This window comes from Rhamphochromis sp. 'chilingali', assembly GCF_963969265.1.
Source record: "Rhamphochromis sp. 'chilingali' genome assembly, chromosome: 10".
In the NCBI taxonomy this organism is placed as follows: domain Eukaryota; kingdom Metazoa; phylum Chordata; class Actinopteri; order Cichliformes; family Cichlidae; genus Rhamphochromis; species Rhamphochromis sp. 'chilingali'.
In genome coordinates this window covers 39,140,465-39,153,003 of record NC_137937.1, presented here as the reverse complement: position 1 = coordinate 39,153,003, position 12,539 = coordinate 39,140,465, and the positions used below count along the sequence as shown (strand labels likewise).

The window sequence follows — 12,539 nt, the reverse complement described above, 5'->3', positions numbered from 1 at the left end:
CTGTGCAGCATAGTTTAGCTGGTGGGCATGTACTGGAGTCAGGACGTGTCTGTGTTCATCTGGATGTTTCAGTGGGAGAAACGTTTCATCATCATCAGGTGACTTCTTCAATCTAGACTTGTCGTCAAGACCGAGACCAAAAAGTCTTTAAGCTGCAGCCAGATGCTGCTTCGTTTACGGGTGTCGGGCATATTATGTGTTTTTGCGATGCACAGCCCTCCTCACCGCTGTCTCTCACTCACTGAGAGGACAGACGCACGCTCCACGTGACTCTCACCCTCTCTGTTTTTCACACAATGATATTATCCTATATCCTCGCATGTGATTGGCCACAATATGGAGGGATTGGAGCATAGCTGAGCCCCTGTGTGAGAGCTGAGCAGCCAAAGGAAATTAAGTGAGGAGCGGCTCTCGCTCAGTGGGAGTCGAGTCTGATTCACTACAAAGCGCTCTGTAAGCACGGCTCTTAGAGCTGATGCTTTTGAAATGACACATCATCGAACGTTACGGTGTGTGTCATGGAAACTGTTGACTCCAGATCTCCCGACCACTATGTCGATCTGAGACGGCGAGACCGAGACAAGACGGAGACAAGACGGAGACCACGTAAAAGTGGTCTCAAGACATCAAGTCTACTTCAGTCTCAGCTGAGTGTAGGCCTCCAACCTTATAAACAGGACACTGACTGAAACCAGTAGCACTGACAACAGTGCGCTGTGAGGTGACTAAACACATCACTGTGTTTAGTAGTGATGGGACGTTCTGTATCGAGGCTTCGGAGCGTGTGTCGAGTAATGGAGGGGGTGTTTCCGCGAAGCGCGTATCGAGGCTTGCTTCATTTATGGGAGGAGCTGAAAATGATGACGTCCGAAGCCTCGCTGCCCGGCTGTACCACGTGACTGGTTCATGAAGTGGTTCGAACTTTGCCGCGAGATATGACAGCGATATAAACCCCTCAGACTTCATTCAAAAATGTGGGTGTTTGATGGAGAGTTGCGGTTAGTGAGAGTTTGGAGACCGTTTGGAGGTTTATGAGAGTGAGGAGAGAAAGTCAGGAGAGAATGGAGCCAGCTAAGAAGAGGAGGATGTCCTCCCCTGTGTGGGAACATTTTGATCTTATTCCTCCCAACAAGGTATGTAAATTTCTACAGAAGATGTATTTTCATGATACTGATGGTGCAATACAATTTATGTTGAGCTGTCTTGACTTTTGTACAAGGTGAAGTGTTTTCTATGTGCCAGGGAGCTGGGATATAACAACAACACCTCATCCATGCTTAGGCACTACAGAGCTTTGCATGAGAATAAGAGGAACACCGATTGTGGAGCAAGACCAGGTGAGCCATCAAATGCAATGATAATATAGCATGCAGTAATGTTACTAAATGATATAACAATATTATACAACTGTTATAAGTTACGTATGTGATATTTATATTTGTGCTTTATCTTTATTGTCTTTCCTCAGGAGAACAATCTCAAATAGATGAAGACCTGGTTAGCATGGTGATTGAGGACTCACAGCCATTTAGCATTGTGGAGGACAAAGGATTCAAAAGATTTGTTAAACCATTAAATCCTAGCTATGTTCTCCCCACTAAAAAGGTCATAAAAGCAGTGAAAATTTAGTTTTTACAGAATAAAATGTGAACAGGCAGGACTGAGGCTCAAAGCCTCAGTGTGTAGCTGTCCATACCTCAACGTTACAAAAGCACAACTACTGTCCACACCCCAACCACACCTCACCTCACAGTAAATGATCATTTCCATTTTAAGCATTTCCAAATAATCATTTCCCATACTGCCAGTATAAATATACACAGTATACTGCATCACTACAATATAGATGTTTTACACACTCCTTTTGTTGTTGACATTTACAGGCTGTGTGCAAAATGCCACACTCTTCAAATTCATGCCAGCTATTATTTTTACATCCAGTAGGTGTCCTGCTAGAGCAAATGAAGCTTCATGAAGCTTCGCGTTGGGGTGAACCAATTGGATGAAAAGCTTCAGTGCTTCATGGGGCTTCATCTGCCCATCACTAGTGTTTAGTGATGTGTGGAGCGAGGACCCAAATGCAGCCTAACCGTAGCCCGGCTGGAGCAAACAAACATAATGGAAGCAAACTGATCTCTGTCATGGTCGGCTGTGTGGCAGGCAGGCAGGAGTGGTGGACCCAAAATGCAGGACTCTTAGGAAACGAGGGTTCAACTGAAAATGCAGCTTTACAAAACTCACAAAAGCAAACAAAACTCTAAACTGAGATGCAGGAGGACTGGAAATCATGAACACACAGCAAGTGCGGGTGAACAGACGTTAACGACGCGACACTGACACAAAGACACACTGGGCTTAAATACACTGAGGGAGTCATCAAGGAATTAGAGACAGAAGGGGAACACAGCTGGGAGAAATAAGACCTAACGAGACAGGGAGAGCAAAGCCGGAACACTGACATCAGACAGGAACAAGAACCTTCAAAGTAAAACAGGAAACAAAACACACTTTACTAAGACACGGACTAGACAGAGAGAGACAGACTCGACACTGACCAAAGTCTACTAAATAATAATCATAATCAAAACAGTATCACTGATAAATCAAATCATAAATCATAATCTAGAAAAACACCAAAGGATGAAAAACAGAAAGCTGGGTCAACATGACCCAGAACCGTGACAATCTCAGTGCACATGAGACAGAGGCCCAGACATGACTGAGCTGAGGGAGAGACAGATACGAGCCGAGCAGAGAAACAATACACAAATAACTAACAGAAATAACTAACACTTCCACGCAAACACAAACCCGGGACAGCGACAGTCTGTGAGGGACCCGCAACCCAAACCAGGTACAAAACGTAGGACTGTAGAAGATGTTCATCAAGGGTTGCAGTTTCTCCGGGTTTAGATGGATTCTGATGGCCCCAATTCCCAGGTGGTGCAACACCTGGTGGTGCAGATGCTCCTCAGAGACAGAAAGGCCTCGGAGGTCTGCAGCCCAGTAAGAGCAGAACCACCAGAAAACCCAGATCTGGTCTCACAGCAGTCTCAGCCTTCAGACGTTGTTTGCTCTTGTTGTGGTCACCGCGCCCTCTAGTGGGCGCTAACAACACCTCACTCAGTTGGTCTGTTTTATTAAAATTCTCCAAAATGCTTTAGTGTTGACCTTTGATCGTGTTTTCTGGCGTCGCGAGGAGCCCGGCCGGCAGCAGACAGGTGACTGCCTGCGTTCTGATAACCTGAGAGTCAACAGTGTTAGGTAAGACCCAAAACCCCTGCTGAGTAAACTCACCTTTGTTACACACTCAGCTCTGCATACAAACAAACAGGAGCTTCCACCTCGGTTGTGTTTCACTGAGGACCCCCAGCCGTTTGCCAATAGCCGAGTAAATGAATAACTAATCAAATCCAGCTGTGTCACTCAGTTCTCTGCAGAGCTCAGTGTGCTTCTTACCTTCAGGATGAAGGTGTGTGTCCTCCTCGCGTGTGTGTGGCTTCTCTGCTGGAGGTCGGAGGCTCAGTCCAGCTCGTAAGTCTGTTTGAACTTTATTACTTGTTAATGAATGTTTTATTACCCTGCAGCCTCCCATTTACTGCCGCAGCTGTTTTGGGCTTAAACAGCTGTGTTCATGTTCAGCTGCAGGGTGTGCAGAAGAAACAAAGGGTCAGAACAACTTATTTGATGCCCAAGCACAAAGAAGCTTGTAGCGTCCTGCATTTCCTCAATCAGGCCGGCCGTGTCAAACAGCAGAGAGTCAGCGTGGTCCTCGTTAGTCCTGTTTACCGTCCATCAGGTCACCAGTGGATAAGTGAGGGTTAAGGTTAGGTTGAATTTCCCCACATGCTAAACATGCCCAGCTTTTCAAACTAGAAGATTTTACCTCTCAACCAAATCTCATAGATCCATTTTGACCTTCCAGCTTTCCGGCACGCCAAACAGGTGAAAATTCCATATAAATGTGATCCTATTCCAAACAGGTCGGTGGAAACCTGTGGGTGTTAAGAGGTTAAGAACCACAGAATCAATAACCTCTATAGACAGGGACAAGGTTTTTGTGCAAGAAGCTTTTGTTGACCAATCACATTTGACCGGGTGAGTCACACACCTCCAGGAGAGCGTTAACCAACCCAAACGCTCCCTTGCTCAACGGTCATGTTTACCAAGGCTTCAGCAGGTTCCAGTACAGGTACAGAGCAGTCGGGGCTGTTTTTGCAACCAGCATTTTAAATTTGCAGCTGCAACAAAGTTTGTAGTGATAGGTTTGTAGCTTGAACCTATTCGCTGGAACGTTGAAGGCAATATAATTACACCGCAAGCAAGACACGAAGTAGGCAAAGTTCTTCATGTTTCTCGTGCACGGGAGAGAACCGGACAGACGCCGTTCCTTCGCTTGACCCCAGTTGCTCTCGTTCGTTCTCCCGTAACACTGTTGTTTTATTGAGGCTACATGAATATGCATAGGTTCATTAACATATGATGTCTACATACAAACAAAGAGTACCGTGTGTGTGTGTGTGTGTGTGTGTGTGTGTGTGTGTGTGTGTGTGTGTGTGTGTGTGTGTGTGTGTGTGTGTGTGTGTGTTACTGCTGATCAAAGGGTCCTATAACATAAAAGCACAAACGCAAACATCCTTGGTCAGGAAGAGGGTAGCCTCCCCCTCACCCTAGATGGTTCACCCTAGATAACACGGTGAGGAAGTCCAGCATTTAAAGCACTTAGACTAGAACAGACGTAGCTACGTTAATCCTACCATAAAACAATAAGACAAGGTACGACCTCTCTCGTGCTCCCAGAGTGCTCTCTAATGCACACAAAGTTTGCAGACTATCACTACACAATTGATTATACACCTCTAAGCATATATGGTTAAATATTTCTAAGCATAAATGACAATCAACAATACAAAACCTAACATGTAGTCTTTCGATAAAAAGAGCTGCAAGATAACGTTGTTGTGAGTTGGCACTATGTGATAAACTGAAATCTTCACACCGAGTTCTGAGTTTCCAGCAGCCTGAAATAAACCAAAATTACATCCAGTTGACTTTAAAGACCCCGAAATAAGAAGGTGGAAAAAACTACTAAAGGTTTGTTTCACCCTTTAAAGACACCTTTGAACTCTTTGGGTACTTCCTGGAGATTGAGAGCATTGGACTTGTGAGGATGTGTGTGGGGGAAACAGCTCGTAGCTTGCATGGAGTGTGAGTCTGTGAAGGTTCTCAGTCATCCAGGTCATCGTAGTCCAAGGAGCTTGGAAAGAAAAGGGTCTGGACTTCTTTAAGCTGCTTGACGACGCTTCATCTGAGAAGCTTCTTCAGGTATAAGGTTAAATGGTGGAGAGTCCCAGATTAGACTATCCTCTCTACATAATCGCACGAGCCAAGGAGTGATTATGGAGGTCTCAGTCTTCTAAAGAGAAGACAGATGGTTTGAAAGAGGAGTGAAAGAAGCATCTTTGTCCACTTTGAACGGCCATCTTTGAACAGAGGCGGGGCTTATGACCCCAACTGTCTGCCTATAATCCAGACACCTTAACACCCACATCCAGGGCCATCTGACCTCAGTTAGTCACATGACAGGGTGGGGCTAGGTTTCACAATGAGCTCACCCGAAACCCTGGTTGATTGTGACCCACACCCGTTTTCACACCTTGGCTCGTGTGATTAGGTGGAGGATCATCAGGGGGTCCTTTGTCCCTCTTTGGGGGGACTCTCCGCCATTTGACCCTAGAACTGAAGAAGCTTCTTGGATGAGAGGTGAAACGTCTTCAAGCAACTTACAGAAGTCCAGATGCTCTTCTTTCCAAGCTACTTAGACCATGGAGCGCTAGCTTTGAGTTGTTTCTGACTCATTGGAATAACAGCAGAATATTCATTGAGCATAAATATGCTTTTTGAAAATGTAATTCCTTAAATTTAAATTTGATACGAGTCTGGACAAACGTTCACAGACTGTATGTGCTGATGATATGTGCAAGTATCAACAGCATAAGCCGCTCTAGACGAACGTGACAAACTGATAACAACCTAAATATGCATCACTTTAAAACGTCTCCTCTCTCAGGTATCTGATAACGGCACCTCTATCGCTCCGCCTGGACGCCGTGGAGACCGTGGTGGTGCAGCTGTTTGGTTTTACAGGTGAAGTCAACGTCTACCTGTTCCTGAAGACGTCAATGGCTCCGAATCACCGGGTTCTGGCTCGGGAGGTCGTGACCCTCAATGCACAAAATAACCACCAGGCTGACGCCAAAGTCCGGGTGAGAAAAGATGCTAACAGGCTAACACCTGCAGTTTAACTGAAGGCATCTGAAATACTTATGATGTCACTTCCTTTTTACAGCTGTACCCAAACCAGCTGGACAAGAGTGCAAATCATGTGATTCTCCATGTGCAGTCAGACGTGATCAATCAGCACCAGTCTGTGCCCATCAGTCGCACCAATGGCTTCCTGTTCATCCAAACCGACAAACCGCTGTACACGCCGCGTCAGAGCGGTGAGAGAAGTTTGTCCCAGTTCAGACTCCAGCCTTCTCCTCATTAATCTTGTGTTTTATAACCCATCTTTACACTCAGCTAGTCAGGTGGTTGTCTTGTAGTCATAAAGACAGACTGGTTTGGGGGTCAGAGGATAGAGGGTGTGGCCTGTTGAGGCTGCTGGAGCTCAAACTGCAGAAGAAGTTCATGGTGGTTCTGATAGAAAGGTGCCACAGTACACAGAGCATGCAGTTTGTTGCATAAGGGACGCATAGTCACGGACCAATCACGTTACCCGCGCTGACCCGTGTTCAGCTGACAGTACCAACGATGGGCACGAGAGCTTCAGAACTGGACCACAAATCACAAATTATACAGCTCCAAATCCCAACAACAGTGTCAAGGTGCTTTATATTGTAAGGTAGACCCTACAATAATACATACAGAGAAAAACCCAACAATCATATGACCCCCTTTGAGCAAGCACTTTGGCGACAGTGGGAAGGAAAAACTTCACCTGGAGGGGCGGGGCCATCTGCTGCGACCGGTTGGGGTGAGAGAAGGAAGACAGGATAAAGACATGCTGTGGAAGAGAGACAGAGGTTAATAACAGATATGATTCAGTGCAGAGAGGTCTGTTAACACATAGTGAGTGAGGTAGAAACACCCAGTGCATCATGGGAATCCCCGGCAGCCTACACCTATTGCAGCATAACTAAGGGAGGATTCAGGGTCACCTGGTCCAGCCCTAACTATATGCTTTAGCAAAAAGGAAAGTTTGAAGCCTAATCTTGAAAGTAGAGATAGTGTCTGTCTCCTGAATCCAAACTGGAAGCTGGTTCCACAGAAGAGGGGCCTGAAAACTGAAGGCTCTGCCTCCCATTCTACTTTTAAATACTCTAGGAACAACAAGTAGGCCTGCAGAGCGAGAGCGAAGTGCTCTAATAGGGTGATATGGTACTACAAGGTCATTAAGATAAGATGGGGCCTGATTATTTAAGACCTTGTATGTGAGGAGCAGGATTTTGAATTCTGGATTTAACAGGAAGCCAAACAGGAGAAATCTGCTCTCTCTTTCTAGTCCCTGTCAGGACTCTTGCTGCAGCATTTTGGATCAGCTGAAGGCTTTTCGGGGAGTTTTTAGGACTTCCTGATAATAATGAATCAGGTGGAAAAGATCAAATATTACTCAGTGAGTTGAACTTTTTTCCTCATGCGTGCAGATTAAAGAAGAAAGAATCAGATTTTACAGACAACTGTGTTACTGCTGTGTGTGATCAGCAGCATTATGAGCTCATTGTCTGTATCATCAGGAATACAAAGACACAGATACATCAGTTAAATGTTTTTATGATGGAGGGGCGTACCATCTAAGCTGATGTTTCTAAAATGTCCTTTGGGAGCTTCAGGCATAGCTGGACTGGAACCATCAGCTGCTGATTTGGAGATGTCTGTTTAAGAGAACAGATAAATAACTTCAATCTGAATTCCAGCTGCATGTTAACCACTGTATCAATGTACCTGTATCATAGCAAATTACAGTTCAATGTCCAATGTGTAAAAGAGGTCATATAACTGGAGATCCAGTTGGGCCACTGGTCGGGGGGCTGCTCCCTCCTGAGTCTGTGTGCTGTTGGCTCCAGCCGATCCAGGAGAGAAGGACAACCGCTGCCTAAGCAAAACCTGTAGTGATCCCGTACGTGTCAGGAGTATCGGAGCAGCTGAGACGCATTTTTTCTAAACACCGGGTCTCTGTGGCTTTTAAACCTCAAAACACGCTGCGCCAAAAACTGGTCCACCCCAAGGATCGGGTCCCCAACACAAACAGAGTAACATGGTGCACGCTGTTAAGTGCAGGAGGATTGGCAGGATTTATACATCGGGGAAACCAAACAAGCTCTGGCTACACAGAAGAGCCACCTCGTCAGGCCAGGACTCTGCAGTCTGTTTACACCTACAGGCCAGTGGACACTCTTTCAAGGCAACACGTTCTCACTCCCAAAGCATAACATTTTACGCTAGGTGACAAATCGTCAACATATTACGTTTTCGGCTACACACTACGTTCCTAAATGACGACCTCGGAAAAATGAGGAAATATGAGAACCGTCTGAGTTCTCATGTTCTCCCCGTGTTCGCGTGGGTTCCCTCCGGGTACTCCGACTTCCTCCCACCGTCATGCAGCTTGTGGGGATAGGTTAATTGGATAATCCAAATTGTCACTAGGTGTGAATGTGAGTGTGAATGGTTGTCTGTCCCTGTGTGTTGGCCCTGCGACAGACTGGCGACCTGTCCAGGGTGTACCCCGCCTCTCGCCCTATGACAGCTGGGATAGGCTCCAGCGCCCCCGCGACCCTGAAAAGGACAAGCGGAAAGCGAATGGATGGATGGATGGAGTACCGTCTGGACTCAATCTACACGTTCGCTCTTTTTTTTTCACATCGCTTAGAAACACGCTACTTAACATCATTAAAGTCCCGGTTAAGGTCAGGAATAAGGTTAGGTTTAGGGCTGGAATACAGGGCTGGAACGTCTATTACCGCGGGAGCATCATTGCACTGGATTTCAGCCATAACCCGCTGTGTACCATAAGAACGCCGAAGGTCTCCTTTCGCGTTCCTCAGGAACGCCGCGGGACGTGACAAAACATCGGCATGTTACGCCTCGGGAGTGAGAACGGGCTGTTCAAGGATGGGGGATGTACACATCCTGGACAGGGAGGAACGCTGGTTTGAGGGCGGAGTCAAGGAGGTCATTTACGTGAAAAGGGAAAGACCATCTCTGAATGGAGGAGGGAGCCTAAGGGTACATCTGTCACCATCTTACAATGCTGTGATTGCAGCCATTCCCCAACTCTCTGTGAATGGTACATGGTCATAAACTGACCTCACAGCCCATCGTTCATTCAGTGCTGCTAGTGTCAGTCAGTGCAAATGTGCTGTTTATAAGGTTGAAACCTGCAGTCAGCTGAGACTGAAGGAGTCACCTGATGATGATGAAACATTTCTCCCACCGAACAGAACCAGATGGACAGAATCAGCCTTTTGAGACTTGTGGACATGATCAAAGAAGGTAACAGTACAGCTACCTGCATGTGGGAGAGGGTTCGTATACCTGGAAGTCCACTGGAGACTCCGCCCCCTCGCTCTCTAAGTCAGTCCGTTCTGTCTCCTCTCTGCTCTAACACGTGTCCTCAGTTTCCATGAGAAGCATTGGTGTGTGGTGTCTTTGATCAACAGGTTCATATGCCTTCATAGAGTTTGGTAGATCTCCTCAGCCAGTCCTTGCCAAGGGTTCCTGTTAAGGTCTCCATCAGCTCAGAGCTGGAGTTCATCTTTCAGGCTGTCTTTGTCATGGTTTCTGTAGTCGGATGGTTCTCATTAACCTAAAAATTCAGACGATCCTCTTTCAGGTTCTCCGTTACACCATCACCCTTGTCACTCATACAGCTGTGCTTCTGTTCCCAGTCAAAGTGAGGGCGTTCTCCTTGAACCAGGAGCTGAGACCGGCTAATCGCAGCGTCTACCTGACATTTAAGGTAAGCGGGAAGTTGTCCTGTGTAGTAGCAGGTGGGTGCAGTGATGGGTTCCATAATATCTTACCCTCTCCCTCCCGCCAGGACCCGGACCATACAACAGTGGACATTGTGGAGATGGTCGATGTGAACAATGGAATCCCATCTCTGCAAAACCCCTTTAAGATCCCCGTCAACCCAAAGTAAGAAATAAGAGTGTAAAACAAGCGACACACAGCTGCGTGGTCGTGTATCTAAGGTCGTGTCTGTGATTCCAGGTTGGGCATTTGGTCCATTGAAGCTTCTTACTCCAATGATTTCACCACAACAGCAACCACCGACTTTGAAGTTAGAGAATACGGTACATTATAATATCATGAAGCAAACTGCTGGTGCTGATCGAGGGTAAAACACGCGTTATTAATGGCTTTCACCCTGCATCAGTTCTTCCCAGTTTCTCCATCCAAGTGGAACCAGAAGCAAATTACATCAGTCACAATTTATTCACCAGTTTCAACTTCAAGGTTTCAGCCAGGTGAATAAACATTTCTGCACTGTTTATAGACTTTCAAATAATTTAAAGCTGTCAGTTACACACGAGTGGTATTTTTACCTGTCCCAGGTATCTCCACGGCGCTCCGGTGGCTGATGGTGACGTGTTTCTGCGCTACGGCTATGTTAGTGGGAAAAGTCCTCCAGTTATCATCCCAAACTCTATCATCAGAGAAAGTGTAAGAGACATGAACAAACACAAGGACACTTGTTATTATTATTATTAATGCTGATTAATGTTGACAGTATTGTTATTTGAACCATTTCACTCGTGCTCCAGCTGTTTTATGCTACAGAAACCATCCAGGTATCCAAATGTTCAGCTTTTTCAGGATGACTGATGTATTACTTTGACTTTTTGTAACTTTTATAGTTGTTTTTTCAATATTTAGACTGTTATGGATTTATTTTATCAGGCAAGTTTACTAATAACCAAAACAGATGTTTTGAAGTCGCAGACGGTCCATTTTAGCTCAGACCTGTGTGGTGTGTGCGAGACCTGCCATGGTATTCACCTCGTACACTACTCACTTGATCTGAATGCCAGAGGTTGTCACAAATCTTACAGGTCTCCAAACAGGTACTGAACTTCAGCTCCGTGTGGAGGTGGGAATGCTCGATGTGGTCTCTTAAAAAGATCGCAGAGTGAATCAGTTTGTCCTCCTGGTTTAAGCAGTCTTCAATCAAATCTTTGACTGGACTTTGGGGGATAGTCAGGCTCTTTGTCCAGCTGCTTCACAGTGCTGGTGTTTTTTAAGAACCAGCTCACATTTCAGAATGTTGATTTGAACTTTGGCACCAAGACTGCAGAAACACTGTGTTTGCTGCATCTGCAAATTATCTATGAACCTCTTACAGCAATCCCACTGACAGTTGATGAGGTCAGTGCTTCTAACTTTGGGCGTATTTTTAGGGTGTTACCTGCCTAAAGAGAAGCTGACATTATTCTAGTGGTGTTAGGTTATTGACGATCCTCCTCCAGGTGACTCTCATCATGTAACTCATATCTGTTGTGTTTCTTTGACAGCAGTGTCTGTGTGTGTCTCTTTCAGTTGTCCTCAGCAGGTGACGTGCATGTGAATGTTAATATGCAGAAGGTTCTGTCTGAATACAATGGACCAAAAGACCTCAACAGCCTGCTGGGGAAGTACCTGTACATAGCTGTACTGGTGGAAGAGAGCACAGGTGAGCATGGATCACTGCTCTTAGCCCGATTCTTTGAAATACTTAAATATTTAATTTGTGGGGCGGATTTTGTCTCTCAGGTGGTATTACTCAGGAGACCGAGTTTGCTGCAGTGAAGTTTGTCAAATCACCTTACAGCCTGAGCCTGGTGTCCACGCCCCCCTTCCTCAAACCTGGACTGCCTTATAACATCCAGGTGTGTGTCACAGAAGCTCTTTATGTGTAACGTGTGGTTCAGGCAACCGTCGCTCAGTTTGAAGCCTTTTTGAGGGATTGTGCGATGCCGTGTTCAGACCAGGTTTCATGTCGTGGTTCTCGCACGAATACAATCGCTGTGCTATAGAAGCACTTCACATCCCACAAATACTTTCCCATTATAGCCAATGGGAGCGGGAGCAGTATTAGTGATAGCTGCAGTCGTTTCACAGCGGCATATCTTCAGGGTTTTCAGAACCAGGAAGTCTGATTGTGCTTACTTTTTTCTGAATCCTCTTCTTCTTTGCTGTGCTGACGTTATCTTCCATTTGTGAGTGTCCATAGTGTCCCAGGCTGTGGACCAACCTCAGAGAACAGGTATTAGCACCACAGCGTCAAAATCATTTTTCACCAAAGCTCAAATAGTTTCTGAAAATGCTAGTTAGAAAATGACCCAACTAAAAACTAAAAACATTGATAGGAAACTCGCAGAACAGACTAAACAATATATGAAAGGACACAGAGGGCAGTGTTATAACACAAAAAAACACAAGAATCCAATAATTCCAAACTGTGGGTCAGAGACCGATGACCACAGCAGGCTGCCCAG

At 45.8% G+C, this 12,539-nt stretch overlaps 1 protein-coding gene across 2 annotated transcripts in view; it reads left to right on the top strand.

Moving 5' to 3' along the window:
• The first annotated feature begins 3,211 nt into the window (after positions 1-3,211).
• Positions 3,212-12,539, top strand: part of c5 (complement component 5) — a 40,670-nt gene continuing 31,342 nt past the window's right edge. The window contains exons 1-11 of one of the 2 annotated variants that reach the window (XM_080894283.1): positions 3,212-3,264; positions 3,431-3,534; positions 6,071-6,266; positions 6,350-6,503; positions 9,951-10,021; positions 10,103-10,200; positions 10,276-10,358; positions 10,442-10,532; positions 10,620-10,728; positions 11,602-11,734; positions 11,815-11,930. In XM_080894283.1, the coding sequence (XP_080750409.1) occupies positions 3,467-3,534; positions 6,071-6,266; positions 6,350-6,503; positions 9,951-10,021; positions 10,103-10,200; positions 10,276-10,358; positions 10,442-10,532; positions 10,620-10,728; positions 11,602-11,734; positions 11,815-11,930 (1,119 nt within the window). In that variant the 5' untranslated portion in view covers positions 3,212-3,264; positions 3,431-3,466. Of the gene's footprint in view, positions 3,265-3,405; positions 3,535-6,070; positions 6,267-6,349; positions 6,504-9,950; positions 10,022-10,102; positions 10,201-10,275; positions 10,359-10,441; positions 10,533-10,619; positions 10,729-11,601; positions 11,735-11,814; positions 11,931-12,539 lie in introns of those variants that run through there. The other variant, XR_013973095.1, reaches the window with a different exon arrangement.